This window comes from Pleurodeles waltl, chromosome 11 (genome assembly GCF_031143425.1).
Source record: "Pleurodeles waltl isolate 20211129_DDA chromosome 11, aPleWal1.hap1.20221129, whole genome shotgun sequence".
Lineage (NCBI taxonomy): Eukaryota > Metazoa > Chordata > Amphibia > Caudata > Salamandridae > Pleurodeles > Pleurodeles waltl.
In genome coordinates this window covers 535,087,207-535,113,486 of record NC_090450.1, presented here as the reverse complement: position 1 = coordinate 535,113,486, position 26,280 = coordinate 535,087,207, and the positions used below count along the sequence as shown (strand labels likewise).

At 45.7% G+C, this 26,280-nt stretch overlaps 1 protein-coding gene across 1 annotated transcript in view; it reads left to right on the top strand.

Annotated features, from left to right (window-relative positions):
- Positions 1 to 26,280, top strand: part of LOC138265851 (G protein-coupled receptor kinase 5-like) — a 377,657-nt gene that overhangs the window by 287,714 nt on the left and 63,663 nt on the right. The window contains exons 7-8 of the mRNA XM_069213945.1: positions 3,111 to 3,174; positions 4,929 to 5,069. Coding sequence (XP_069070046.1) covers positions 3,111 to 3,174; positions 4,929 to 5,069 — 205 coding nt within the window. The remainder of the gene's footprint in view (positions 1 to 3,110; positions 3,175 to 4,928; positions 5,070 to 26,280) is intronic.

Here is a 26,280-nt window from a genome sequence, read left to right as displayed (position 1 = left end):
TAGTTTATTCCAGGTGCCCGTGGATGTTGTCTAACTAATCACTATAACTGAATTAAGATGCACTGTTCCAAAATACCAAACTCCATTCCACCAATTACGGTAGGGGTCTTTTTATTCACCACATGCATTAGTCTTACAGGAATAGTAGCCCTCACTCACCGTTGGGTGACATGCTTCATCATCGAGCCATGCTCCTCATCAAGTCAGCACTGCAATACCTGACGGGTCCTACTAGAGGGCTTTTTGCCAGAGATCTTTTTAAGAAATAAATGACCGTAGTGAGTGGGTGTGAAAAAGGCAGGAAAATCTACTAATATTGGCTAAAGGTGCCCAAGGAAACTATCTTTAATACAACCTGGCACCCCTGCCAAGGTTAAAAACGAAAAAAGGGAGAAGTACAGAAAAGAACTATCTGGTTCCCTACCAACAACTAAATGTGTGTCTACCACTGTAATTAGAGGTTTAGATATTATGGAGCTACTAGGCAGGCCCAACATGTTTCTCGCCTAATACGATCACACGGATCAGGTGGCGATTCTTAAAGACCTGTTGTTGTGCCTAACCCTCACTAAGAGAGTTAAAAAAACTGTACCCCTATTGCCTATGTAGGAAATCACTGAAATCTTATGTTGGAATCATAAACTTCTGAATGAGGAGACCTTTCTAGTTTAGGTACATGGGCCCCCTGGGCATCACATGGATGCTGGCCGCTCTTCTAGCAAGAGAATTTAACTGAAGACCGCTGTGCTCTGGCTGACCGAGCCTGTGGTCCAAGCTTCCTGGAATCAACCACAGCTAGGTCAGACTGACCACGGCGCTCTTCAGTTAAACAGGTCCTGAAGAATCGCCACCTGATCTGTGTGACTGTACTAGGCGAGAAACATGTTGACCATGACTTGCAGTTCTGTATTATACGGAATACCCACACAAAGTTCCATGATATGTAAATCTCTTATTAGAGTGACAGACATACATTTAGTGCATCTTCATTCTGTTATAGGTTCATGTAGGGAGATTGATACACTGGACCACATAATTCTCCCAATTTTTATATCCCTACATTTTGTGGGGTATAACTAATCTCTAACTTGTAATACTTCATCCAAAAAGTTATTTGTTTATGCTATTTTCTGCCTTAACTTGATGGGATTTCGCTAAATCAGTATTTCACCACTGCCAGAATAAAGGAAGAATATAGGCAACTGATCTGGCAAAATCATCACTGGGGGATTGATGTGTTTCTCTTAGAGTGCTTCTCACCTTAAATGGTAGTCCCCAAATATTCTTTTAATTTTTGTTTTGCTAGTACTAACTGCAGATGAAACTCACCCCACCATAGAGAGCCAAATGGAGGTTTGATACTTACTACAGACTTCCCATTATTGTATCCCACAAGGAACAATGTAGACTATGTCCCAGCAGGTCTGCTTTATTCTTTCACAAAGAGCAATCCATGCCTGGCAGCAATAGCTGATCAGCATTTACCCATTCAAGAAGAAGGGCGGGTACCTGCTGCAGACCCTCTGCTGCGTCCTGCAGTTTGCCAGGAAACCAGCCTGACAATGGAACAGTTAAGGCCTGGCAACTTTCTCGCAACCTGACCTACCATTTAAGAAACTTCTGCAAGAAATTTAGAGGACAGATCGGAACAGGTCTGAGGTTGTTCATTATAGCTCTTTATGAGGTGTATTCAGCAAAACGAGAACACCAACACATAGCCCTAAAGTCGCTGAAAGTCAGCCACAGTTAAGTTTTAAGTTGGGAGACATTACAAGGCAACCCATGTGCAAAAGATGCAGTAGGAGCTGTAATAAAGTCATTAGTTAAGCAAATAATGCTTGTCTTTCCAAACACAAGAGTGAGACTCCCAGCCACCTTCCAGGAAATAGCCAAACCAGAAACCTTACAGAGCACCTGCTGTGCTGCACTGCACTGTAAGCAGTGGTTGCTGTTTTTAGAATCAGAAATACCACACAGTTGAGAATCTATACTTAACGAACCCCAGACATCACCATACCTAAACATCCTCCGTACCCCCATTGCATCATCCTTCACTTCCTTATAATTGGAAGAAATGCAGGGTATGTAAGACTTACTGTACAGATCAAAGCATCAAATGTGAGCTTTGCCACACCTCTTGCAAGAGCCGGTTCTTACCCTTCTTAGCAGTTGACAGGAATAATTTGATGCACAAAAAACTTGCCAATTGCTCTTCCTGGCCTTTTAAGAATGAAATCTCCTCTCCAATCCAGAGAAGGTCCTGCAAGAAACCCACTTCGTGACATCCAGTAATTTGTGTTGAAATATTGGATGGAAGGGGCGTACAACAGCTGCAAGAGAATATAGAGCAAAATTTCCTATACCCCATCATCAGCTGGGGGGGGCAGAGGTGGAGGGGGGGGTGGTGTTCAGGCAATTTGAGAAACAGATTCCACTCTGGCTAATATTTGACAGGATGTCCATGTTCCTCTTGAAGGCTAACAAACTGCTTTGATTCTCCTTGAGTTCTGTGCATCCCATGTCTCAGTGGATCATGATTTTCACCAGTGCTAGTTAGTGCTTTTAAATGCTTTTGGTGACATACAGTGCTGTACAAAACGCTTAAGTAACTACTGCTCTATTCTGTAATCTCGATTCAGACTATGCAGTACTGCAGGTTCCATTGAGAGCAGGCATCCTGACTTGAGCTTACCTATGTTTCTGTTCCAGAGATATATACTTTGAGCTATAAACAGGGCTGTTGCCTTTGCTGTGTGGCCTTATGGCTTATACATTGCTGGTGCTTGGAATGGATTGCCACTTTTGAGAAGGGGCCACTTGACTGGTGCATTGATAGTATTAGAACTAGATTCGTCCATTTGGCCTGACCTTAAGTTTCTGAAGTGGTTTGCCCCTTGGGTAAGTGGTGCAAGAACTGAATTCATCCTTTTTGAATAGTTTAAGAAACAAATATGTTCTTGAGATTTAAAAAAGCTTAGTATTACTCTACCACATACTATGGAGGTCACTTATTCCTGCTACCAGCATCCGAAAGCCTCTTATCAGTAGAACATTCTGTGTATAATCATTTATGCAGTATCATGTTACTTACACCTTATTTTCTCTTTCAGACAAGTTGTTACAAAGGACACTTTCAGGCAGTACAGAGTGCTTGGCAAGGGTGGATTTGGGGAGGTAAGAATCTGCTGCCAGTGACTTATTCTGAATCATAGATGTACATGTTGGGAGGCGTCCCCGGTAGCCGTGTACTAAACCTTTGCTGTTTTTATACAAAAATATTGTGTACTGCAGCTTGTTGGTTCATATGATTGGGACACCTTTAATTACTTCCTGTAGTTTCAAGTAATCATCTTTTGCACCTGTTACTTGTGTAAAGTAGTGGATAAATCGCTGGTCTCCTCCTTTCCATCAGATCTATGTTGAACCACTAGATCAGCTTTAAGGGAGAGGGGATCTAAGGGGCTATGGAGTACCTGTTAATAAAGTGAAGGTTTCTGTTTCAGGGTGCTAGTTGACATCATGTACACTACAGCTTTGCTCTTGCTATTGTCTGGCTTGACACTGCAGCTGCCACCAGACAATAATGTGAGAATCACCCAGATAGGAGCTTTGGCTCCGCCAACATGTTGGGTGCCCGGAGTACATGCTTCAATAGGGCTGAAGTTGCTGCTTCCACAAAAAAAGTGCTTGCCCTCCACACAGCTGTGTTCAGTTTCTTTATTTATTTATTCAGCAGCCTGAGCTTGAACTTTCAGGGGCACACATGTGACATTGTAATGCCATTAACGTGTCTTAGATAACTAGATTATGGTGTTTTTCCTCTGGCAGCAGCACAGATGGAAGGAGATGCGTCCTTCGCATACATGAATTTGTAGGTCTGGCTTGACAGTGACACTGTCACCTGAGATTTTAACCAACACTAATATTATTCTACAGTTCTTTGCTTCTCGACAAATACATATTAATTTCCAAGCTATCTACGTGTAATACTTCACATTACCAGGCTACATTGCTTTAAAGGCAGCCCTATTGGCATTGTCAATGCTTATGTTTTATTCAGGATCACTTGGAAGCCCTTGGTGGATAACAGCGCTGTAATGAATAGTTATCCATCGATAATTCTACATGTCTTTGTATAGAATTTAGATTTTTTAGAATTGATGCTCAAGAGTAAATAATCCAAGGCAGGCTGCCATCTTTCACACAGTTGCATTACACTGTTTACAGTGTCAGAGCTGAATATCTGGTGCTTCCAGGGCATTACCTGCTACCCACACAAGTGCTGGACATAATGTGTTTTGGTTCTTGCCCTTTTGGCTTCTGAGGACTCCCACTTCACCTTTACTGGATTCTGGGGTCCCAGGCCTAAGCAGTTTTCATGATTTGAACCTCAAAACATTACTCAAGAATACTGAAACAAGCGTCCATCAAACAAATACACACATGATGAATTATTTAATTTAATTTAATTCAAAGCAAATAAAAATTGTTTAATTTTAATGGGAAGGTTGTAGCTTTTTTTAATTCATTTGGGTCCACACATCGTCCATTCTGTATTCTGTTTGATGCACTTGCACTACTCCCAGAAACGAATCTGCAGATACCAACTAAATTTGTAGTCTCCAGTGTGCCAATTCTATACTTTAACAGAACATTTTAAAATTCTCAGTTTTACGTTTTGCTTTTTCATCTATGTACACTTTATTAATCTTCTAATATAATTTAATTTTCTAAGCAGTTTACAGAGCGCCAGAATTAGCGTTGCAGACCCCCCCTGGGGTCCCAGACCACAGGTTGAGTAAGAATCACTGTTTTATATGTTCTCAGCAGAGGCTCCACCAGCCCCTGCAGTGTGACTGCTGCAATCTACGGATGAGGTGTAGACTAATCGGGTTACTTTCACTTTGTACTTCCTTTTCCCTCCCTAGGTGTGTGCCTGCCAAGTACGAGCCACGGGGAAGATGTATGCCTGCAAGAAACTGGAGAAGAAGAGAATAAAGAAGAGGAAGGGGGAAGCCATGGCCCTGAATGAGAAACAGATCCTGGAGAAAGTCAACAGCAGATTTGTGGTGAGTGCTTTTATTGGTGGCTCTCAAGAGTTGTGGGTGCGTTTAGCTCTTTGCAGCTTGAATTTTTGCAGTAGTGTCTCGTTCTTGGAGATAGAAAACTAGAATCAGCTTTACCTAATACTCATATGAACCAAACATTGAGATGTTGCTAACATATGGCGTATTAGTCATGTAATGACCATGACCCTGCCTTGTACCCACTGATTCCGTCAAAAGTAGAGTCATCCTCCTTATACAACATCTTATGTAACACGTAAACCTTGGTTTCTGTAATTCCACTGTATCTGTTTTCTCTTTGTCCTAATGTAATTCCTTTAAGACGCCTTGTGTATATAAATGTCTAAATCAGTTGGCATCCAATGGCTTATGCTTCAAAATCTCCTTACTGGTTTCTCACCTTGGTCTGTGAATTATCTCAGAGGTACATCTTTCTACATGAGGTAGCCCTTCATTTTCGGTCTGCGGTCCCACACTGTGGAATACACTGATTTGTAAATGTTGCAGTATAAATCTGATATAGACTTATAGTTGCATATTCCTTACCTTAGAATTTCTCCCAGGCGTCAGTCTGGATCCAGAGATTTTTCTCGAGCAGTACCCCAGCATGCCTTTAGGTGGCGTCAGTTGACTCCATGTCCTTCGTTGGTGTTGTGTTCCCTGGATATGATGTTGCAGGTTGTATTTAGGCAGCAACCCAGCACGCTGACATCAGTTCTCTTATTTCTGCGCCAGCCTATACTCAGGTCCAAAGAAGAGCTACCCCACCGTCACTTTTTGACAACTTTTTTTTACATTCTGGTGCATCTAGATGTCGTCAAGGAAGACCAGCGTCCGGTCCTGTGACTCCCGTCATTGGATGGTGTCTGTTACGGATTTGTACCTCGTGTCTTTGGTGTTTGGAGCTCGAAGTCGTGCTCCAAGGGTTGGGCCATGAACTCAGAGGCTTTGAGGGAGTGGACCCTAAAGCTACTTGCGGTCCTGTGCTCGGCTACGTGTCTCTCCCGGTCGGGGGGAAGGTCCCGAGACCGCTCACGGAGCCCACACTCTTTGTCGTCCCACTTGAAATCTTTGGGACGATCGGGTAAGCACAAGAAGAAGTCGTAGTAGAGCAAACGTCAGATGATGCGATGTAGGAAAAAGGAGCATTGTTGCTCTAGGCCTCCATCCTCGGAGCCTGCTTCTGGATCAGCTCCACGCCTCCCTGAGTTTCTGAGAGCCGGAGCCACTCCTTCCCAACTCTGTGAGTTCTGAGAAGCCACACGCCTCGTGTTTGGGCAGGGGCCACCTCGGGTTCCGTGCCAATGGCTCTGGGCTCCGCTCCAGAAGGCACCAAAGGATCAGTTTCCAGATCTGCATTGGCATTGGTCGTGCCACTGCAACCTTCCCCGATGACAGTGCAGATGTCGATGCTCCCGATGCCACCCGGGCCCGCAGTCAGCATCAATCCCATACTCGTTACCGACCCCGACACTGAGCCGGGATGGCCACGCTCAGCATCGATTCCAACAGGGGCTTTGCTTCCTAAGTTGGATCTTGACCCTTATTCTGATGGGTACAGGTACAGTGAGAGTAAGGAGGGGTCGCTGGACACTTTACAGTCCAGTTTGATGGACCACATGGACTGGGCTGAGGTCCTGGGCCTCGAGCTGCTTTCGGTGGCTGTCTGGCCCAACCTCCTGACTGAGGTGCTTCAGCCTGGGGCTTCTTCTTCAGAACCCCTTTACCCTTTAATGAAGCCCTCACTGATGTCCAGTCTGGCATTGCGGTCCTTGAACGCCGCATGCCTTTTGGGCCATTACTCCTATACTTTATGGGATATGGTTGCAGAGGTGCTGCCACAGGTCCCGGGGGAGGTCCGGGTCATTCTTTCTCAAGCTATTGCTGATGGGAGACTCAGCAAAGTTCACAATACGATGTGAACTGGATACACTGACTCACTGGGTGGATCAGTTGCATCAAAAGTGGCCTTGAGGCGCCACGCTTGGTTGAGGATGTCTGCATTTCAGGAAATGTCCAAGCTGCTCTTATGGACATACCCTTCAATAGCACCCTCCTCTTCGGAGATAAAGCAGACTTGGCACTCAAGCTCTTTAGGAGTCCTGGGCTACTGCCCTGCTATTGGACCTTGCATCTGTCCCTCGCCCCTCACTCTTGTAGCTACAGAAGGGGCGCCCAACTACGTCCCTTTGCCTCCAGCCACCATGCTGAGCATGCTGTCCAGTCTGTGTTGCCGGGGACATGGGATCCAACATTCGATTGGATCAGGGGGCCAGTGATCTGCCCAGTCCTCCACTCCTCCCACTGCAGCCTCCAAACCTTTCTAGTCTGGCGCTTCCCCATCAAGGACCAGTTGGAGGCAGGATTTGCCATCACCTGCCACACTAGGGTATCGATCATGTCAGACAGGCGGGTTTTGCAAATAGTCTGAAGGGGTTACTCCCTCCACTTCAAGACTACCCCTCCATCCATGCCACCATCCTACAATTGGATGATGGAAATCTCACCTGGCACTTCTCCGCAAGGAGGTTAAAGCTCTCTTGGCCAAGGGAGCTATAGCGAGGGTCCCTGTGCCAGAAGTAGGTCGACGTTGTTATCCCCGTTACTGTCTGGTGCCCAAAAAAGATAAGGGCCTCCGACCTATCCTAGACCTTCGGTCCCTCAATCTCTTCCTGTTCCTCAAAGAGGAGAAGTTGAAAATGCCCCTTGTGGCTTGGATCCTATCTGCCCTGGACCCAGGAGATTGGATGATGGCATTGGACTTGCAGGACGCGTATTTGCATATTCTCGTCCTGCCTGCCCATAGAAGTTATTTGCGTTTCACAGTAGGTCAGGAACATTTTCAGTTTACTGTGCACCCCTTTGGCCTTACCAGCACCCCTTGGGTGTTCACTAAAGTGATGGCAGTGGTCACAGCTCATCTGCACAGGTCAATCTTCCCCTAACTCAACGACTGGCTGTTGAAGGCAGGCTCGCCCTAGGCTGTCGTCTCCCACCTCCAGATTACGGCGGACCTCGTACATTCGCTTGGGTTCGCTATAAATGTGCTGAAGTCTCACCTGATTCTCTCAGACGCTCCCCTTCATCGCAGTTGTTCTGGCCACAGTGTAGTTTTAGCCCTATCCTCTGGGATATTCAGGCTATGATACAAGGTTTCAGCCTGTATCCTGGATTTTGGTGAGAATGACTATGAGGCTGCTGGGCCTCATGGCCTCCTGCATATTGCTGATGGCACATGCCAGATGGCATAATCGGCTCTGGAATGGGGCCTGAAGTTCCAGTGGGCACAGCATTAGCGGAATCTCTCTGACATGGTTGAGATCTCAGAGGGAACTGCGCAAGATCTGCAGTGGTGGGTTTTGAACCGCTATTGGGTCAGAGGCAGATCCCTCTCCCTTCCTCAACCAGATTTGACAGTAGGGACAGATGCGTCACTCCTGGGATGGACTGGCCGCATGGGAGAGGTGGAGATCAGAGCATAGGCTTCCGGTTTCCAGCGGCGTCCGGGCTCCATATCGTTTGTTTGGAGCTCAGGCGATCAGGCTCACATTGAAAGTATTTCTTCCCTCTCTGAAAGGGAAAGTAGTGCAGGTGTTCATGGACAACACCACCGTTATGTGGTACTGCAACAAACAGGGTGGGTGGGGTCATGGACCCTTTGTCAGGAGGCTCTGTGCCTCTGGACATGGCTGGAACAGTAGGGCATATCCTGGTGGGTGTATGTAGGAAGCTGGCTCTGCATATACTATACCAAAATGAGGTATAGTGTGCACAGAGTCCAATGGATCCCCAAAGGCTTAAAAGAGGCTAAAGTAGACAATACTGATGCTCCCTTTTATGGTAGTATGACCAAGCAGTTAGGCTTATCAAAGGGTAGTGCAAAGCATTTGTTGAACACACGCAGTCAAGAAATGAGGCACACACTCAATGACTAACTCCAGCCCAATGTTTTGATGTAGGATATTATGTAGGATATAAAAGGATATTTGTTGCAAGTAAGTACAGTTGTATGTTTGTATCAAGCTTATATATCAAATGTACTTTGTGTAGGTTTTGCAGATAAAACAGTTTACAAGTAAGTAACACTTTCCAATTTCAAAAGTTGACAGTGCAATTTCTCATAGGAACTAATGCAGTCCTAGGGGAGGAAAAGTGTTACCACAGTTAACAGGTAAGTACTTGACTTACGATCCCAGTCTTTGAGGGTTAAGGTGGCCACATAGTCCAGGTTGAGCCAGGCAGAGGTCAAAGTTGGTGTCGGGTTTTCAATGGAATCCTATGAGGACTGGCGACACTCGGAAAGAAACAGGTGGCAGATAAGTGCCTGCGGTTTCAGGGCACATGCCTGGGGGGGGTTAGATGAGAACTGGTTGGGGGCCACAGGTCAGCACCAAACACACACCTTCGGCGGCACAGGGGTGGCCTGGTGCATGGTGCAAACACAGCATCTGGTGTCCAATGCTTTTCAATGGGGGAACTCGGGGGGTCATAAAGATGCTGCAGGCTGGGTCCAGGGAGTAGGTTGTAGAAAACCAAAGGCTGGACAAGTAGGAGAGGCGCCCGCTGGATGTTGCTGTACCATTGGTCGGATTGCCTAAGGCCAGGGGGTCGCAGGTGCGGGGATACCTTTGGGCATTGGAAATCTTAATTGGATCCAGTCGCAGTCAGGGCAGTTCCTCCGGATTTAGGCTGCAGATGTCATTGTGTTGTCCAGGAGGGGTCATCTCAGGGTGGACTTGAGGTCGGAATCGCTTGGGGACCTTCTCTGGACCTGTGGGCCACCTGGACACGGGCTGTGGACGTAGGGTGTAGAGTGGGCAGGGCTCGCGGATCCAGGGCGGTTATGGAGTCCTTCTTGGCTTTTTCTTGTGGACAGGGCCACTGTCCTCTCGAGTTCTTGGTCCTGTGCTGGGCAGACAGTAGAGGTTGTTAATCCTGCAGGATGCATAACTTTTTTGTAGTAGGAGACTTGAAGCTGCAGACAGGCTGGTAGGGCCGGGGACAAGTCAGTTGTCGTCTGGAGTCTTGACTGCTGGGGTCGGCTCTTCAGTCCTTTCTCTTCTTCTCGAGGTTGCTAGGAATCTGAAGAACAAGGTTCAGGGGTGCCCCTAAATATTAGATTTATCGGTGTTACAGGGGTCAGAGAACAGTAGCCAATGGCTACTGTCCCAGAGGGAGGCAACACCCTTTCTCTGCCCACTCTCTCTGGGGAGAGGAGCACATTCCTATCCCTATTGGTCACTCTCCTACAAAACAAGAGGAGGATTTTGCAAGGAGGGGGTAACCTTCAGCTCTGGACGCCTTAGTGGTGGTCCTAGCGGCAGTGGTCACTCCTTGTTTTCCTAAATTTCCCACCGTACCTGTTGCCAAAAGTGGGGGTGGGGTCAGGGGGCAGGCATCGTCACTAGCTGGAGTGCCCTGGGGCACTGTAAAAGGAGGCCTGATCCTTTGAGGCTCACTGCCAAGTGTTGCAGATCCTGCAGGTGGGTGGAGGGGGAGGGGGGGGGGGAAACGCCTCCACCTAGAGCAGTCTTTGTTCCTGACCCCATAGAGCACAAAGGCTCTCACCCCATGGGGTCAGAAACGTGTCTGTTAGTGGCAGGCTGGCACAGATCGGTGAGCCCTAAACTAGAGGGTTGGGTAAAATACAGGGGTCATCTCTAAAATGCTCTGTGTTACAATAAATCCAACACTGGCATCAGTGTGGGTTTATTGAGCTGAGAGGTTTGATACCAAACTTCCCAGTCTTCAGTGAAGCCATCACGGAGCTCTGGAGTTCGTAGGGACAAACTCCCAGCCCATGTACTTAATATGACCATACTGCACTTACAATGTCTAAGAATGGACTTAGACACTGTAGGGGCATATTGCTCATTCAGGCATGCCCTTGCCTGTGGTAAAGTGCACCATGCCTTAGGGTTGTAAGGCCTGCTAGAGGGATGACTTACCTATGCCACAGTCAGTGGTTTGTGGGCATGGCACCCTGGGAAGGATGCCATGTTGACTAAACCTTTCTCTCCCCAACACATACAATCTGCAATGGCAGTGTGCATGTGTTTGGTGAGGGGCCCCATAGGGTGACAAAATACATGCTGCAGCCCTTAGGGACCCTCCCTGGCAACAGCGCCCTTGGTACCACTACAACCTTTTACAGGGGAAATAGCTGTGTGTCAGGGGCGTGCCAACTGTGGAAACAATGGTACAGTTTAGGGAAAGGACACTGCTGCTGGGGCCTGGTTAGCAGGTTCCCATCACTCACTCAGTCAAGTTAACACCAACATTAGGCAGAAAGTTGGGGGGCAACCATGCCTAAAAGGGGCACTTTCCTACAGCGGGCTCATCGAACACCACAGCCATCAATGCCTGATCTATCACGAATGGCGTCTCCATGCAGAGGTGGTACAAAGTCTCTTTCAGTAGTGGGGAGAGCTTTGGTTAGATCTTTTCACCTCCGCAAAGAATGCGCAATGTCAGCTATTTTGCTAAATCGAGTTTCGCACTTAGGCCCTCATAACTTTTTGTTCACATAAGCTACGTAGGCCAAATTTGCTTTCTTTTTTCCCAACATCTCTAGGGATTCTAGAGGTACCCAGAGTTTGTGGGCTTCTCTTAAGGAGACCAAGAAATTAGCCAAAATACAGCAAAAATTTCGTTTTTTTGTTTTTTGTTTTTGTTTTTTAAATTGGAAAAAAGGGCTGCAGAAGAAGGCTCGTATTTTTTCCCCTGAGAATGGCATCAACAAAGGGCTTGCGGTGGTAAAATCACCATCTTCCCAGCTTTCAGGAACAGGCAGACTTGAATTAGAAAACCCAATTTTTCAACACAATTTTGACATTTTACTGGGACATACCCCATTTTTACTATTGTTTTGCCTTCTTCCAGTTAGTGACCGAAATGGGTGAGAACCCAATGCTCGATCCCAGAAAGCTAAACAGTTCTGAAAAGTAGACAAAATTCTGAATTCAGCAAGGGGTCATTTGTTTAGATCCTACAAGTGTTTCCTACAGAAAATAACAGCTGAAATAAAATAATATTGAAATTGAGGTGAAAAAAACAGCTATTTTTCTCCATGTTTTACTCTGTAACTTTTTCCTGCAATGTCAGATTTTTTTAAAGCAATATACTGTTACGTCAGCTGGACTCTTCTGGTTGTGGGGATATATAGGGCTTGTAGGTTCATCAAGAACCCTAGGTACCCAGAGCCAATAAATGAGCTGCACCTTGCAATGGGTTTTCATTCTATACTGGGTATACAGCAATTAATTTGCTGAAATATAAAAAGTGAAAAATAGGTATCAAGAAAACCTTCGTATTTTCAAAATGGCCACAAGATAAAGTGTTGAGAAGCAGTTGTTATTTGCACATCTCTGAATTCTGGGGTGCCCATACCAGCATGTGAATTACAGGGCATTTCTCAAATAGATGTATTTTTTTACACACTGTCTTACATTTAGAAGGAAAAAATGTAGAGAAAGACAAGGGGGAATAACACTTGTTTTGCTATTCTGTGTTCCCCCAAGTCTCCCGATAAAAATGGTACCTTACTTGTGGGGGTAGGCCTAGCACCCGCGACAGGAAATTCCCCAAAACACAACGTGGACACACAACATTTTCACAAAGAAAACAGAGTTGTTTTTTGCAAAGTGCCTAGCTGTGAATTTTGGCCTCTAGCTCAGCCGGCACCTAGGGAAACCTAGCAAACCTGCGCAGTTTTGAAAACTAGAGACCTAGGGGAATCCAAGATGGGGTGACTTGTGGGGCTCTGACTAGGTTCTGTTACCCAGAATCCTTTGCAAACCTCTTAATTTGGCTAAAAAAACACATTTTCCTCACATTTTGGTGACAGAAAGTTCTGGAATCAGAGAGGAGCCACAAATTTCCTTCCACCCAGCGTTCCCCCAAGTCTCCCGATAAAAATGATAACTCACTTGTGTGGGTAGGCCTAGCGCCCGCGACAGGAAATGCCCCAAAACGCAACGTGGACACATCACATTTTTTGAAAGAAAACAGAGGTGTTTTTTGCAAAGTGCCTACCTGTAGATTTTGGCCTCTAGTTCAGCCGGCACCTAGGGAAACCTACCAAACCTGTGCATTTTTGAAAACTAGAGACCTAGGGAAATCCAAGATGGGGTGACTTGTGGGGCTCTGACCAGGTTCTGTTACCCAGAATCCTTTGCAAACCTCAAAATTTTGCTAAAAAAACACTTTTTCCTCACATTTCAGTGACAGAAAGTTCTGGAATCTGAGAGGAGCCACAAATTTCCTTCCACCCAGCGTTCCCCCAAGTCTCCAGATAAAAATGGTACCTCACTTGTGTGGGTAGGCCTAGCGCCCACAAAAGGAAATGGCCCAAAACACAACGTGGACACATCACATTTTTTCATAGAAAACAGTGCCTACCTGTGGATTTTGGCCTCTGGCTCAGCCGGAACCTGGGGAAACCTAGCAAACCAGCTCATTTTTGAAAACTAGAAACCCAGGGGAATCCAAGATGGGGTGACTTGTGGGGCTCTGACCAGGTTCTGTTACCCAGAATCCTTTGCAAACATCAAAATTTGGCCAAAAAAACACTTTTTCCTCTCATTTCGGTGACAGAAAGTTCTGGAATCTGAGAGGAGCCACAAATGTCCTTCCACCCAGCATTCCCCCAAGTCTATCGATAAAAATGGTACCTCACTTGTGTGGGTAGGTCTAGCGCCCACAAAAGGAAATGGCCCAAAACACAACGTCGACACATCACATTTTTTCACAGAAAACAGAGGTGTTTTTTGCAAAGTGCCTTCCTGTGGATTTTGGCCTCTAGCTCAGCCGGCCCCAGGGGGGGCAGAAATGGCCTCAAATAAATTCCCCCCACCCCCCCCCCCCCCCCCACCCCTCCCCCGGGAGCGACCCTTGCCTACAGGATCGCTCCCCGCTTGACATTGGCGCCAAAAAGAAAATCCCCGGTGCCTAGTGGTTTCTGCCCCCTTCGGGGCAGATTGACCTAAAATCGGCCAATCTGCCCCCAAGGGGGGCAGAAATGGTCTAAATACAATTTGCCCCCCAGGGGAGCGACCCTTGCCTAATGGGTCGCTCCACATCTCTAAAAAAACAAACAAAAAAAAAACACACAAAAAAAATTGCCCTGGTGCCTAGAGGTTTCTGCCCCCGGGGGGGGGGGGGGCAGAAATGGCCTAAAATAAATTGCCTCCCCAACCCCCCACCCGGGAGCGACCCTTGCCTATGGGGTCTCTCCCCCTGCGTGACATTGGCGCCCCCCAAAAAAATCCCTAGTGGTTTCTGCCCCCCTTGGGGGCAGATTGGCGTAGCAAATATCGGCCGATCTGCCCCCAAAGGGGGCAGAAATGGCCGAAGTACAATTTTCCCCTCCAGGGGAGCGACCCTTGTCCAAGGGGTCGCTCCCCATCTGTAAAACAAAAAATCCCCGGTGCCTAGTGGTTTTCGGCCTAATCAGAATAGGCTGATCTACCCCCCAGGGGGGCAGAAATGGCCTAAATATAATTTGCCCCCCAGGGGAGTGACCCTTGCCTAAGGGGTCGCTCCCCACCGAAAAAAAAAAAAGATCCCTGGTGCCTAGAGGTTTCTGCCCCCAGGGGGGGCAGAAAAGGCCTTCCAAAAAAATGCCCTCCATTGGGAGCGACCCTTGCTCCCTTATGCCAGTTTCAATAACAAAAACAAATCCCTGGTGTCTAGTGGGCGTTTCAAAAGCCGGATTGCAAGCAATCTGGCTTTTGAAACGCTGGGAGAGACTTCAAAGGGAAGGAAATACATTTCCTTCCCTTTGAAGCCTCTCCGGGCCTCCCCCACGTGATCGAAAGAGAAATGCTGAGCATTTCTCTTTCTCAGCTTCCAGCGCGATGGGGGAGGCCCTGTGACAAATCAGCGCGCGCTCGCGCGCTGACGTCACAGGGGGGGTGAGGGGGGTCGGGGGAGGAAGGGGAAGGGCTTCCCCTTCCATCCCTGCCTTGGGGGGGTGGGTGGGGGGCACAGGGGGGGAGCGCTAGCACTCCCCCCAGTTCCCATGCCTTGGACGAGGTGACCACGTCCAAGGCACCCGGGAACCGCTGCCTTGGACGAGGTCACCTCGTCCAAGGCATGCGAGTGGTTAAGGACCACGTCCTGGAGCTTGCAGTATTGTAGAGGTGGGAGGCAGGGCCGGGGGCATTATGTACCCATCTTAAGTGTGCCCTTAGATCATGTTAGTCAGGCCAGAAGATCTCAGCCATTTCAACGGCCAGCTGGTCAGTAGGTGCAGATTGGTTTCGGGCAAATTGTTTTGGATTGGATTGTTGCAGATTATTATGGATTGGAGTGGGGCAGATTGTTTTGGATTGGAGGGGGACAGATTGTTGTGGATTGGAGTGGGGCAGATTGTTTGGAATTAGAGTGGGGCAGACTGGAATGGGGCAGATTTTTGGGGATTGATGTAGTGCAGATTAGAGTAGTGCAGATTGTTCTGGATTGGAGTGGGGCAGGTCGTTTTGGATTGGAGTGGGGCAGAAGGTTTTGGATTGGAGTAGCGCAGATTGGAGAGTGGGATATTGTTTTGTATTGGGGTGGGAAGACTGTTTTCGACTGAATTGGGACTCGGCTGGTTGTTTTGGATTTGAGTGGGGCACATTGCTTTGGGTTGGATTGGGCCCTCTTCTTTACAGCCTCATAATTCGTCACTGGAGGACATACCACCATTTTCGTTCCCATCCGTGGAGCAAGGACCAAGCACTGATTGATTTAACGTAATCAGTGCTGTCCACTGCTCCTGACATGAATTGTTGCTACTATTTTCTTCTTTTAACTTCAAGTGCCCCGCAGACAGAAGGCATGTGACTAGCAAAAATGTGCCCACCAGGACAAACAAAATTGCAAAGTTGTATTTTCTGTAGAGGCAGAGGAGGTCATGTTGCTTCCAAATTTGTTACATATTCTTCAAATGTATGTTAAGCTGTAGACGAAAACAGCATTTCTCATCAGCACTCATGAAGGTGATAGCTAGAGAAATGGTATTAGGACATGTTTGTGCCTGTCTCCGTTGAGGGAATATGAGTCTGGTAGGACATAAAAATTATAACTTGTTGAGGAACAACGAGGGGAGCAGAAGACTGATACCTGTACTCTCCTTCTTCCTACCCCCCTTCCCCCCCTCCCCCAACACACACACAACCGGCAGTGTCTGCCCTCAAATCCAGACTGGGTAGGACTTCTTAATTTACTTAAGACCCCGAACACTGAATATGGAGTTGGTGAGAGTTAGATTGAAGGCTCTAATGTGCGCACTTCTCTTCCTTCCCTCACAGGCTGTAGCCTCAGAGGGCAGACTCGCCAGAGTACGATTAGGAGTGCTACTTAGCGGAACGGAAACCAGGCTCTGGCACTAACCTGTCCTAGGGTGACCCCAGGAGGCTACACAGCTCAGCATCTCACCCTTCATTGCTTTGGTGTCTACTGTAATAAGATTTCACCCATGCTGTTGGCCCAACAAGGGCCTGGATCTATATATACTGCAGCACTGATGAAAATAACTCTGTAGTTATGGTTAAGCTGGGTAATCAATATGGAAAAATGTATGACTAATAACATTTACTCAACTTCATGAATGTGCTTGACACCTAAAAAAAAAGTGCATAGTTGGTTAAGATTATTCCTGTAAAATTTGGTGTGAACGCTGGACAACAGAAGGAAAAGGAAAACAGGGAGTCCCAATGGTTGCGTTTCCTTTTGTAGGTCTCTTCACTACCGCAAAGATTGTTTGCCAATCTAGGAATGGACCTGAATCTTGCCCAAAATAGACATTTTTTTCAGTTTTGGTGTAAACCTGTTCACCAGTACTTGAGAAGACTGAAAATTTTACAGATGTCTAGCAGAGACACATTTCTACTCAAATAGCCCTTTTGAGTGCCATGAATTCAATTCGGATGAGCTCAGGACTTCTGTAGTTCACAAACCACCCGAACAAGTTAATGGACTGCAAGACACTGGTTGAGTGACCAAGCTTGAACATTTTTATTCTGGCAGACATTACAACATTAGCGAACTGACTGACAGGTGTTTAAAACAGTATAAACACACTATTTTGCTTGGGCAATCAGACGGACGCACTCATCCACAGAGAGAGCTGGGCCTACCCCCAGACACATAACAAATGGCTCACTGTGCTCATTTCCCAGAAAGAAAATGTTCAACCTCTGGCTCACAAAAGACAATGGAACAGTTGCACATTTTTACTTTTAGAGGAATCTTTGAATGTCATGGCTATAATTGAGTTCTAGTGTATAACCCTAATTGTAATGCTAATTTGAACTATGCGCTGGTACCACTTTGTACAACACACAGTCCAATGTCCTTTCTCCAGAATCAGTTCACACTAGTTCAAACTGGTGCTGGGTACAAGTAGTCAGAAACATTTTAGATTAATTTTAACTTAGGTCTTTCATGACCAATCTGTGTCTAACGTTTCCAAAAGTAGGTATGTCCATCTACGTTTAATCTTGTAAAGTTGAGCACAGATTGATCTACGTCTAAGAAAGTCCTAGAGGAGGTCCCCAAAGTTACATTACCATTGACATTTCCATAATACACTTTTCTGATGTGAGGATGCAAAACTCACTTCCTGAGCAGCACTCCAGTTGGTACTGGAGCACAAGTACACGCCTCAGGGTGTGTTTGAAAGCCAAGTATGATCCCAGTGGCTGATTGGCTTAGCCGCTGCCTGCACAGCAGATACTGAGGCTGACTACTGGGCACAGGTTATCGCTGACTGCCACACACTGTTCCCTGCAAGTGTTTAGCATGGTTGTGGGTTTTGTTTGGTGTTTGTTGTAGTCAGGGATGGGTAAGATGTGGGCATCTTGCTCACTGTGCCACTGGACCCATTTCTCACTTCAGAGAGGGCAAAACAGCTTTGGGTTTGCTTTTGTTTTAATCTGGCAGTAGCGTAACCTCGTATTCGGGCTGGATTGTTTTTATTGGAGCAGGACCAAGACTGATGACTTTGTTGCAGGTCCTTTTCTACAGTGACATGGTGGGGACAATAATGATGGACTGAAAAGCAGCCCTGAGCGTTTGCCATTTGCTGTGATTAATTCAAACATTCCTTCCATCACCCTGTTTGTTTTAGTTGGTATCAGCAGCACAACAACAAAATGCAGGCTGCAGCTGAATGTTGCCCCCTGCCTAGTGACTGAAGACTGTTGTTGAAGAATGAGCCATGGAGGCAAGGATTCTTACTGAAGGGCCCGGCAGAAAGCTTGTTCTGCTAGTGATCACTGCATGCTGTTCTGTGGGCTCTGTCACCTCAGGGAAAAGGAACAGGAAGTGGTTGAAGAATAAACTTTGTGCCCAGACCCTCGAGGCACATTCAGAGGTGGTGCACTATAGGTCTTGGCATTGGAGAACGGGGCTACGGTAGAAGAAAAAATGTGAGCATTCAAAACCTCTGAGTTGTTGGTTGAAGGTTATTTTGAAGGTAGGAAGACCGGGAAGGTTCATGACTAGTAGGCAGGGGTGCAGGCACGTTGTAGACGTTTGATCAAGTATTTTATATGAAATCCCCTAAAATGACAGGAAAATATTTCAACACTAAGGTGTGCAACTTAACAATAAAAATAAGTTACTGCTCTAATCCAAAACCAAAATGGACCATGATATTCACCTATTATTTTGATCAATTTAGTCAGAACTCTCAATTTGTGATCTCACATGGCAGCTCATATCCTCACTCCTCGGATGAGAAATGACATCAGGGACATCACAAACAACATCACATTATTGACAGTCACACAGCACGCAAATTACTTATGTTCTATCATATACAATTACACATGGAAACCTAGGACTGAAGTACCACTAAATGTTAGTAGGTGTCCTCCCTGCTAGTTTATGTAGAGAATACAAACTGTTTTATTGTTATGATATATTTTAAATGTGATCACAAAAACATGTAAGAAAATAACTTTTCTGTCGCTGCATGGCCAATATAATTATTATCCTTATAAATTATAGGGCTGCTTAGTTATAAGATTATGTTCAAAATAGAGTACTTTTCCAAGCTACACAGGAGTTTTTAGGATACATCTTTTAAGTATTTAAAAGTAGTGTGCCACTGTTAAAGAAACTTGGTCATGTGACAAAAATATGTGCCTATTTATGACACTCTTGGAGAAGGCCTAATTTGTGATAAATCTGAAAACGTTAAGTTCATCTAGTGGCGTCTATTATTTACTAAATTCTCTGTATTATCAGAACTTAACAGCCGGTAATACCAGGGCTTGCTTATGTGTTTAATGCTACCCTGGGAACACACAGTAATGGTCAGTGGTACCGTGGACCTGTTATAGCATAACTGTGAGGATGTCCAGTAATTCTAAAGGTAGTGCAACGTTTTCAGTTTGCTTCTAAAATCAAATATATCTGCTAGTTATCATTTCATGGCCAGTTTACCTGTGTGAGTCTGCCTAAGAAGGATTCTTGTTTCTGAATCCTTTTTATCTATACTGTCTATCAGCAGCGGCTCCCCACTATGACGGAGGTGTGTTGCCCCCCCTCCAACCACAGCTGCCAGTGCAAACCTTTAACAAGGAGATGACAATAAACAATTTTTTTATCATTTCCTTTGGGGGTGACGAGGGGGAGTGCACTGTGCACTCCCCTCAGTGCGCATGTATGTTTGGCTGGCTGTCTTGGGACGGCCAAACACACATGGGCACTGTACTCTCTCCACCTCTGCACTGCGTTGCCGGGCTGGAGAGAAAGGGCACAGGCTCCCAGTCTGCCTGGGAACACCCGTGCTGTGCGCTCCAGCCACTCCTAATGCTGCAGGAGTGGCGAGAAAGCAAGGCAGGTAAGGTTGGTTTTTTTTATTATTTTTTTTGTGTGTATTCATTCCCTCTACTCCCGGTGCACCCCATGCCCCTTCACCGTACAGTGAGCCACGACTGCTGTCTAGCTAAAAAATCTGTTTTGTACTGCAAAATGTTAAGTCTTTGTAATAACCATAGTGAAAATGACATCATTAGTCAGATTCTCAAGTCACAGTGCTCAAGTTGTCTCCGGGTACAAGTTGTACCTAAAGTCCACGGCCTTTACTAATTTCCCTACGCTTAGAGCCTGCCAGGAATGGCTTTGCCTCACATGGCTCAGGAAAAACGATTCACATCAGGTTTTGAGAACTGAAGAAACTTGGTTTTGTCACAAATTGAGAACACTCTGATTGCAGTTAAACATCTCATCCAGTTAGATTCAGATTAACAAATATGACCACAGCCCTCAAAAAGTGAGAAATAGAGTACAGGTACAAGCTTGCGTGTAGCAAATTTGTTAATGAAATGTTCAGTACTCTTCTTGGTGTTCCAGACAGTTGTTTATTTGGATCAATTCTCGTACATCCAGAAATACAGTCAAACAGGCACAGCCAACACGCGTTTTGTCACAACAGTGACTTCATCAAGGCTGTAAGGAATATATAATACCAAGTTTTAACTATATACATTGATACTGGAACGGTGTCAAGTAGTAGTGGAACTTCGTCCTATGGTGAGAAAGAGTGGAGACCGAAAGAGCAGATGATGAACTGCGAGTGTATATTTACTATATTAATTTCAATATGAACGAGACACAATGTATTAACCACAAGCAATCACGATAACAAGTGTCTCCCAAGTGTTCTTTAAGCTAATCAAGTAAAAATAGTCAAGTTAGAATAGATTATTGGAAAAGCCTACCTCGACTGGTAGTGTGTGGATGGAATATCCAAAAGAGGCGAGGTACGGGTAGCACCTAGGGGACTAGAACGAGAGGGAGAGGGGAGGGTAGAGAGATTATATAAGGAGGGAGATGAACAGCTCAGTGTTTACAAACCCAATAGAAGGGTATAAATAGTTATGCGTGACAAAGGGTAAGGCTACATGTGTCCTTAAATGTTGAAAGAGAAAGTCGTTCTTGTGTGTAGATCCAAAGAGTATGGTGACTCTAGGTTAAGGTAGTAATGACCAAAATAATTGGTAAGTATGTCCCAGGTAAGCGACGGGTCGGAGGACCTTGGTAAGTCCTAGAAAATAAAGCTGAGGCACGATGCTGAGGCATGCCGAGATAGCGTATTTTGTAAAGTGCAGCTAGGGTGGTTTAAAGTATAAGAGAATATCCGTGAAGTGAATGAAACATAACCAGCAGGCGGTAGTCTCCCAAAATCTAAGAACCATCGAATAATAATGGCTTTGAATAAGTAAAACAATAGGAACTACTGAGGGACGCTTTGGAGATTATGCAATAAGGTGGATAATATTGTTCCAACCGTGAGTAGTGTTAATGCAAAATATAGAGTAGACCGTGAGTTAAGTAAAGTAATGGTGTAAGTAAGTGCTGTATTTGTGCATTATCACTGGTAGTAATAGCTGTCCAGACCAAGTTAAATTGAAGGTGTCGACTAATTACTTATTGGGACTATATTGGAACATGTATAAGATACAGTATAAATATATAAGGTAATGCAGTCATCTGAGAGAATAACTTGTTGAGGACTGAAATGTATCTCAAGAGAGGAACCCGAGCCAAAGTAGTTAGCGCTTGTCAAGGGTAAATATGTTTTGGGCTAAGACGTGGCTTATATAGCCAAATTGTCCGCTAAATTAAGAGGCCTCTTTTGGATATTCTGTCCGCACACTACCAGTCGAGGTAGGCTTTTCCAATAATCTACTCTACCTTGACTATTTTTACTCGATTAGCTTAAAGAACACTTGGGAGACACTTGTTATCGTGATTGCTTGTGGTTAATACATTGTGTCTCGTTCATATTAAAATTAATATAGTTAATATACACTCACAGTTCATCATGTGCTCTTTCGGTCTCCACTCTTTCTCGCCATAAGACGAAGTTCCACTACTACTTGACACCTATTAATATCTCATGATTTTACACACGGTCACTTTAGCCTTGTCTATATACACACCAGATTGCCCTTTGCTTTCATGTCAACCGTTCCAGTATCAATGTATATAGTTAAAACTTGGTATTATATATTCCTTACAGCCTTGATGAAGTCACTGTTGTGATGAAACACGTGTTGGCTGTGCCTGTTTGACTGTATTTCTGGATTTACGAGAACTGATCCAAATAAACAACTGTCTGGAACACCAAGAAGAGTACTGAACATTTCATTAACAAACTTGCTACACGCAAGCTTGTACCTGTACTCTCTTATTTCTCACTTTTTGAGTTCTGTGGTCATATTTGTTCATTATATGCTGTGTATACTTGTAAGCACTATTCATGTGCCTTCGGGTAGTAGGGCACCCGACCACGTGCACCTAACTGTATTGTACTGCTATTATACATTTTCTACTGTGGACACCATTCGGAAGTGCAACGTTTTGCCATTTACTACCTTTTTGTTTCTGAGCACAGTTAGAGTCAGAGTTCAGGTGAAATGTTGACCTAGTTGTGAAATTAAGTGTGCCGATTGTTATGTACTTTGTTTTTCATTTTCTCAACAAGCCACTGAACAGAATTACATTAATCAAATACCCAAACATAGAAAGGCTAAATACTATCTTCCGGTCCAAGTGTGGTTTCTGTAAATTCATCCAGCTTTTACAATTGTACTTTAATGGGAAATGCAACATTTGTGTCAAATCCTTAAAGGAGCAGGCCAATGTGCAAATGCATTTTTTGTGAAACTTTAATGCAGATTGGTTCGTTGGAGCCATGATTTTTAGAATTCAAATGAATCCTGTTCCAAGGACTGCGCCTCTCAACCATATCTCTAATACTGGTGTTGCTTATCTCACTGAGCCCTCCACATTAGTTACATTCCAGTTAGACTCACATTTTAAATGTACAAAACCATAGAGATGCAGCTGTTATAGTTAATTTCAAGTAACTATAACCAATGCCCTAAGGCAACCATCGCCCTCGCCATGCCCAATTTTTTACTCACATTTTACTGCAAATATTACATTGATATTATCAGTAATGTTATCAAAGATATCATGAATGTTGCAGTATGTAGGGTAATTAGCAGTGCATGGCGAGGGCACGAGTTATAGTTACCTTAGGGCACAAGTTATAGTTACGTGAAAAATAACTATAACAGCTACATCTCTGTGGCTTTGTACATTTAGAATGTGCGCCTAACTATAACATCCCTGTAACCTTTGTTTTTTTAAGTGAATCCCTATGGTTTTTTTAAATTTTATTTCCTAACTATAACGTCCCTGTAACCTTTGTTTTTTCAATTAATTGCTGTGGGTTTTTTAACATAAAGCAATTTTAATTACTATACGTTAATCCAACCACCACTGTGGATGGCCTCTGGCTGTGTGCGGTGGGGTTTGGCCGCAGGCCCTGCGACCAACCCCCTTTAACCACCCAACCCTGCGCCAAGCATTGCCTTTGGCTGTGTGCATCAAGGGTTGGCCACATGGTATGGCCATGGGCCAGCCCCTGCGATTAACCCCCTTTAAGCTCCACACCACGCACTGTTGAAGGGATTTGGAACTTAAAGGGGTAATCATTAAATATACATATTTAAGGGGACCGCACAGACCGTCCCGGGGACCACCACCTCCACGGGGCCACATGCTAAAAAAAACATAGCAGGGGCCGCACAGACCCCGCCCAGATCCAGGGGACTACCATCTCCCTAGGACAACATTAAAAAAATATATATTTGGGTGGCTGCATGGACCCCCTGGGCCCAGGGAACCACCACCTCCCTGGGGCTACATAATTAAATAAAACTTAGGGGGGTGCACAGTCCCCTCCACCTCCCTGGGACAAAAAGATATATGGGGGGCTGCTCGGACCCCCACGAGCCCCAGGGACCATCTCCTTCCAGGGCTTCATGCTAAAAGGACTTAGGGGGGCCACGCAGACCTCCCTGGTTCTCGGGGACTACCACCTCTCCAGGACAATATTTAAAAATATAAGGGTGGGGCCCCCGAACCCCAACCAGGCCCCAGGGACCACAGCCTCCCCAGGGTTACATTTTAAAACTTTGTGAGTTGGGGCGCTGGGACACCCCCAGCCCCGGAGACCATCACCTCCCCAGGACCAAATACTTTTTTTTTCAAAGGGGAAGGGGGCCATGTGGCCCCCACCCCTAGGCCGACTTCCACCCAAGGGACCCCATCCCCTGGGGCCTAGCCATATATTTAGGGGTACCCAGGGCACCCATTAAAATCTGGATCACGGGGGAGCCTCAAGGCCCCCATGGTCCCACCGGCTCCCATCTCCTGCGGGAGCCGGCATTGTTCCTGCACACAGGAAGCTGCTTTAAATAGCAGCTCCCTATGTGTGTCAGCAAAGTTTTCATCTCTTTCCCTGCCTGAATGTTAGCATGAGAAACACCCTTTTTTTTTTTAAACCCCTCCGTTTCTCAGCCCCACTTGACGAATCATCGAGAAATGCTGGTGTGTGTGCTGGCGTACATCAAAACTGACATTGCACACCCCTTACACAACTACTTTACTTCTGTTTTCAGTCAAGCACCAGTGCGTACATACCTTGAAAGTTTAGGAATAGAATATCAGCGGTTATTGCTCTGGCACCAGCCGTAATTGATCAGATTGCTATGGGTTCATTCTGCCCTGCAGCGCCAAGATAGACTGGATGGCTGGTTTGAGAATTTACATCGAGAGCTACACCTAATAGTGTCTAACAGTCTGATGGTGCGGATGTGCTTGTGGCACTGCTTTGCAGCACAAATCCTTCACGGACCTGCAGACTGGGGAGTTAGATGGGATTTTAAAATTGTCTCCTAATCGCCATGGATTGCCTTCTGTCCGGTCTGACCTTGCCAGCAGTGTAGAGCGAGAATATGCTCTCTTGCTGCTTCCTCTTGACTAACCTTCCCGCTTCCTTTGTATCTGAATGTTTCCCCGTGTGTGTCTTTGTGTGCACAAATAGGCCCTCATTACGAGTGGCCCTTACATTCCGATGGACTCTATTAGAAGTGTTACAAGGCCACCCTGAAATACACGTTTTTGCTTTTCACACAGAGTTGGCTTTAGAAATATCCACGTGAAACTCCAGAGGAAAGCGTACTTGGGTCGTCGCTGACCACTGATTCCTGCGTGTTATTCCCCAGAAACTCGTAATCCCTATTATTTAACATCCTCTTGAATTACTGGCACACAGACTAATGGTACTTTCGGTGAGGAAAAATAACCGGGCTTTAGTGGACCACGAAGTTTGAGGGCCCTAGTTTGAGATTGCCTTTTTCAATGCGAGTTACAATTTCTCTCCACTATCATCAGACATGCTGCAAATATGGCATACCAAAATAGGCCTGCAGAAGCAGTTAAATATCTTACATTCACAATCTATCAAGAAACACCTTGTGGTAAACTTACAGAAGACTAAAATAATGATAACGGGAAATAAAATCTAAAAAGACGGCGAGTGGTTCCTAAATAGTAGTAAAGATCCGTAAAGAAAGCACGTACATGTACCTGGGTGTCCAAATCGACAGTGGAGGATCCTTTCTACTACACCAAAAGTACATTTGTAAGGGCAGGATCCCTTGTACAAGCCTTCGAAAGACTGGCAAAGCATCTGCATGGGTCCACCTCAAAACCCCTCTTAGAGGCAATCAGGGCACAACTGATTCCGATGATCTCATACGGCTCAGAATCTCTGTATGGTAGACATTCGCAATTCCTTGACACCCTGGTCCCAAGAACATATCAGAAGATGTTTTTATTACCTCCCGGGCCATCCTTCCCAAATACAGCTGGAGTTCGGTCTCACCAGCCAAAACGTTATGCACCAGGGGTCTTTTGTAAATGTTTGCTACAGACTACAAGTTTCGCAACCTGACACTTTAAACCCTCTAATATGGAAAGAAATTGAGCCCAAGGAGTGCCTTTCACACCCAAGGCATACCTGGAACAGGCAATTGTAAGTCTGCAACTGGGAGCAGAATTGTGTAATGCAATCTCGTTTCTGGCTTTCAGAACCATAGTAAATAATGCCACACGCAGTCTCTCTCTTTTTAGAGACAAGTGCATGTTGGCAAAGTGATCACATGCTTATGCTCCCCAACCCTGTCTGGCTCCCACCCCTTCTTCAGCTGTGAAATGGCAGGTCAGTGGAAGCCGACTTGGAGACCTACCAACTCTAGACATGGGCCTGAGAGGGTGGAGCCTGGACGGCAGCATCAGATGCCGGCTATGCAGCTACCTTTGGGAATCAATCGAAGACATAATATGTGCTTATCCTTCC